This window comes from Argentina silus, assembly GCF_951799395.1.
Source record: "Argentina silus genome assembly, chromosome: 13".
NCBI classification, from domain to species: domain Eukaryota; kingdom Metazoa; phylum Chordata; class Actinopteri; order Argentiniformes; family Argentinidae; genus Argentina; species Argentina silus.
In genome coordinates this window covers 72,501-77,500 of record NC_139667.1, presented here as the reverse complement: position 1 = coordinate 77,500, position 5,000 = coordinate 72,501, and the positions used below count along the sequence as shown (strand labels likewise).

At 45.2% G+C, this 5,000-nt stretch overlaps 1 protein-coding gene across 4 annotated transcripts in view; it reads right to left on the bottom strand.

Annotated features, from left to right (window-relative positions):
* gphna (gephyrin a) overlaps window positions 1-5,000 on the bottom strand; it is an 18,528-nt gene that overhangs the window by 9,917 nt on the left and 3,611 nt on the right. For 2 of the 4 annotated variants that reach the window (XM_083683818.1, XM_083683820.1), the window contains exons 7-11: window positions 4,499-4,735; window positions 4,022-4,132; window positions 2,412-2,546; window positions 1,872-1,946; window positions 1,489-1,531 (exon numbers count right to left, since the gene is read on the bottom strand). In XM_083683818.1, coding sequence (XP_083539944.1) covers window positions 1,489-1,531; window positions 1,872-1,946; window positions 2,412-2,546; window positions 4,022-4,132; window positions 4,499-4,735 — 601 coding nt within the window. The remainder of the gene's footprint in view (window positions 1-1,488; window positions 1,532-1,871; window positions 1,947-2,411; window positions 2,547-4,021; window positions 4,133-4,498; window positions 4,736-5,000) is intronic. The other 2 variants (XM_083683819.1, XM_083683821.1) reach the window with 1 other exon arrangement.

Below are 5,000 nucleotides of genomic sequence, written 5' to 3'. Positions count from 1 at the left end.
TATATATTTAGTTATGATAGAGTAACTATCTTTATTAAACTATATATTTAGTTATGATAGAGTAACTATCTTTATTAAGCTAGATATGTTACGGTCCCTCTCCCTGACCGGCCCTCTGGCACCACCTGGAGGCCCCGGTGATCATCACTGGAGCGTCAACCTCCCAGTCATGTACTGTGTCCATGGTAACCTTCCCAGTAACCCGCTTTACGCTTCCAGCCTTTTCATATCCTCCCGTGTTTCTAGTGTTTGTTTTGTGTTTCACCGAGTTCTCCTGCGCCCCTCTAGAACCCTCGTCTAACCCTAACCCCTCTAGAACCCTCGTCTAACCCTAACCCCTCTAGAACCCTAACCCCTCTAGAACCCTCGTCTAACCCTAACCCCTCGTCTAACCCTAACCCCTCGTCTAACCCTCGTCTAACCCTAACCCCTCTAGAACCCTAACCCCTCTAGAACCCTCGTCTAACCCTAACCCTCTAGAACCCTCGTCTAACCCTAACCCCTCTAGAACCCTCGTCTAACCCTAACCCCTCTAGAACCCTCGTCTAACCCTAACCCTAACCCCTCTAGAACCCTCGTCTTCCCCCTCGTCTACCTTCCACGGACCTAGCCTGACCCCTGCCTGCCTGCCTGCCGACCCCTGCCCGCCTGCCTGCCTGCCTGACTACCCGCCTGCCTGACTACCCACCTGCCTACCGACCCCTGCCTGCCTGCCTGCCTGTCTGACTACCCGCCTGCCTGCCTGCCTGCCGACCCCTGCCTGCCTGCCTGCCTGCCGACCCCTGCCTGCCTGCCTGCCTGACCCCTGCCTGTCTGACTACCCGCCTGCCTGCCGACCCCTGCCTGCCTGCCTGCCTGACCCCTGCCTGCCTGCCTGCCTGACCCCTGCCTGACCCCTGCCTGCCTGACCCCTGCCTGCCTGCCGACCCCTGCCTGCCTGACCCCTGCCTGTCTGACTCCCTGCCTGCCTGCCTGCTGACCCCTGCCTGACCCCTGCCTGCCTGCCGACCCCTGCCTGCTCCTACTCCTCTCCCCATTACTTTTCTATTAAATACGCCTTCGGGCCTAACCCTAACCCTACCCTAACCTAACCTAACCCTACCCTACCCCTAACCCTACCCTAACCCTACCCCTAACCTACCCTAACCCTAACCCTACCCTAACCCTACCTAACCTAACCCTACCCTCTCTGTGTGCCGTCAATCTGGTTCTTCAGACGTTCTCGGGTAACTATATATAGTTACCCGATATATTTAGTAATGACAGAGCTATCTTTATTAAACTATATATTTAGTAATGACAGAACTATCTATATTAAACTATATATTTAGTAATGACAGAGTAACTATCTTTGATCACCAACAACATTGTTGTAAAAGTGAAAGTTATAATGTCAGTGAATTCAGTCGGGTTTTGAAGTTGCAATCACACTGTTCTGGGAAGAACCCTACACAAACTCACTCACACACACACACACACACCACTTACTGGCTCTAAGAATGTTTTCTTTGCTGCCACACCGCGACTGCACCTACAGAGAGAGAGAGAGATGGATGATGGGAATAATCTCCAGCCAGGATATAAACTGTTATCACACACACACACAGCTGTATCATCATGGCTAGGCAGGCCTTCACGAATGATCCAGTCAGGCAGACAGGAGACACAAAGAGAAGGAAATATTCTATCATCATCATCATTTATTTACCAGATGCTGCAAAAGACAGACACACAGACACACAGACACACACATACACACACACACAGTGTGTGAGATGAGGACAGATGAAAAGCATGTTGTGGAAATGACTAGGAGACTGTGTGTGTGTGTGTGTGTGTGTGTGTGTGTGTGTGTGTGTGTGTGTAGTTACCTGGTCCAGGGTAGAGTACCTGGCCTGGAGTCTAATCACCTCATCCAGGTGAGCCCTGAACTCTCCCCGTGAGGCCTGCAGAATCACAGGAGAGTAACTCACCTGACACACACACACACACCACACACCACACACACACACACAGCCGTTGCCAGATGGATGGAGCGATGATACTGATGATGACCTTACGAGACTCTCAATTCCAACAACAACAACAACAACACACACACACACACACACACACACACACACACACACACACACACACATACACACACTCTCTCTATTGTTAATTAGTTGTCAGACTGAAACAGCTCCCCTGCTGGACAACCAACACTGGACAACCAGGGTAACCAGGGTAACCAGGGGAACCAGGGTAACAACTTGAAAACAAACTAATATGACAGCAGCCAATCGAAATAAAATACAGAGGTCATCACTCCGCCCCTCTATGTGCTGTGACCAATCCCGGCTGGACTGAAGAATGAGATGCAGTGTTAAAGCAGAGCATGATGGGAGGGGTGGGGGGGCTTGTCTTACCTTGGGGGTGGGGCAGGAGGCGGTGGAGAGGCGGGACGTGGCGTGGGCGCGGGGGGACTCAGACGGCGTGGAGCTCAGAGACGTTGTGTCACGAGGAAGAGCCTGAATGTCCCGGGGCATGATGGGATCTGGAACCTACAGAGAGAAAAAGAAAGAGATACTTAGTGTAGCTGAGCACGACTACTATACTACTATTATACTACTATACTACTATTATACTACTATACTACTATACTACTATTATACTACTATACTACTATTATACTATTATACTACTATACTACTACTATACTACTATTATACTACTATACTACTATTATACTACTACTATACTACTATTATACTACTATTATACTACTATACTACTATTATACTACTATACTACTATTATACTATTATCCTACTACTATACTACTATTATACTACTATACTACTACTATACTACTATTATACTACTATACTACTATTATACTATTATCCTACTATACTACTATAATACTACTATACTACTATTATACTACTATAATACTACTATACTACTATTATACTACTATTATACTATACTACTACTATACTATTATACTACTATACTACTACTATACTACTATTATACTACTATACTACTATAATACTACTATACTACTATACTACTATTATACTACTACTATACTATTATACTACTATACTACTACTATACTATTATACTACTATACTACTATTATACTACTATACTACTACTATACTATTATACTACTATTATACTACTATAATACTAATATACTACTAAAATACTAATATACTACTATTATACTACTATACTACTATTATACTACTATACTACTATTATACTACTATTATACTACTACTATACTACTATACTACTATTATACTACTACTATACTACTATACTACTATTATACTACTATTATACTATGATACTACTACTACTATACTACTATTATACTACTACTATACTACTATTATACTATGATACTACTACTACTATACTACTATTATACTACTACTATACTACTATTATACTACTATGCTACTACTATACAACCATACTACTACTACTACTACTACTATGATACTACTACTATACTATTATACTACTACGATATTATTATACCACTACTATACTACCATACTACTACTATTCTACTATTACTATACTACTACTATAATACTACTATTCTACTACTATTACTATAATACTACTACTATACTACTATTATACTACTACTACTACCACTATACTACTACTACTATACTACTACGACTATACTACTAGTAGTAGTACTCTACAACTACGATACCACTACTACTATACTACTACTACTACTATACCACTACTACTACTACTATACTACTACTACGACAACTACTATACTACTACTACTACTCTACTACTACTACCATACCACTAGTACTACTACTATACTACAACTACTATACTACTACTACTATTACTACTCTACTACTACTACCATACCACTAGTACTACTACTATACTACTACTACTATACCACTAGTACTACTACTATATTACTACCCAATGAGGGGGCAGGAGGAGGTGTGATGTGACATGTGGGTGGGCGGGGTCTTACCAGACTGTCACCATGGGAACAGGTGAAATGACGGGGGACGAGGGGGGCGGGGCCAGGCAGGTACGGCCCACCTTTCGCCATGACAACCGCATGGCTGGGGAGGGGCTTCCCCTGATGATGAATATGATAAACATCAAGACACACACAGACACAGACACAGACACACACACACACACACACACACACACACACACACACACACACACACACACACACACACACACACAGTGTCTATGAAGACAAAGGTGGATCAATGGGAAGGACAGGGACTGTGGCTGCATTTACAGAGATCCTGATTATTGTGGTCAGGGTTAGGGTCAGGGTTAGGGTCAGGGTTAGGGTCAGGGTTAGGGTCAGGGTCAGGGTCAGGGTCAGGGTTAGGGCTAGGGTCAGGATCAGGGTTAGGGTCAGGGTTAGGGCTAGGGTCAGGGTTAGGGCCAGGGTTAATAATGTGTGGTTGAGGGTCAGGGGCGTTACCGTGGCAGCGATGGTGATGCGTGTGTCCTCTGTAGACGCTAGGCCGCTGTCCTTCCCCCCCTCCTCCTCCTCCTCTTCCTCACACTGAACCCCCCTGTCCTGCATCAGCCTGGGGGCGGGGCCGGGGGTGGGGGGGAGGTGCTCCAGGCCGTCGTGAACCTCCGTCACCTTGACAATGGCGTCTCGCAGGAGGTCGATGGCGTGGGGCAGAGCAGGCAGGACGAACTGAAAACACTCCTACACACACACACACACACACACTGTAACAGTGTGTGTGCGTGTGCGTGCGCGCGTGTGTGGTGTGTGTGTGTGTGTGTGTACAGTGCCCTGGGTAAGTCATGAGTCATAAGTCATCATTTCTTGTCTCTGGTCGACTCTGAGGTTAAAGGTTCTCTGCTGTGATCTGATGGTGTCGCTTTGGTTTGGTTTCATTATTTAGACAATGTTGGAGAAATCGTCCCATATTTCAGGGCACCAGAAGTGATGGGACAGATTGATATCA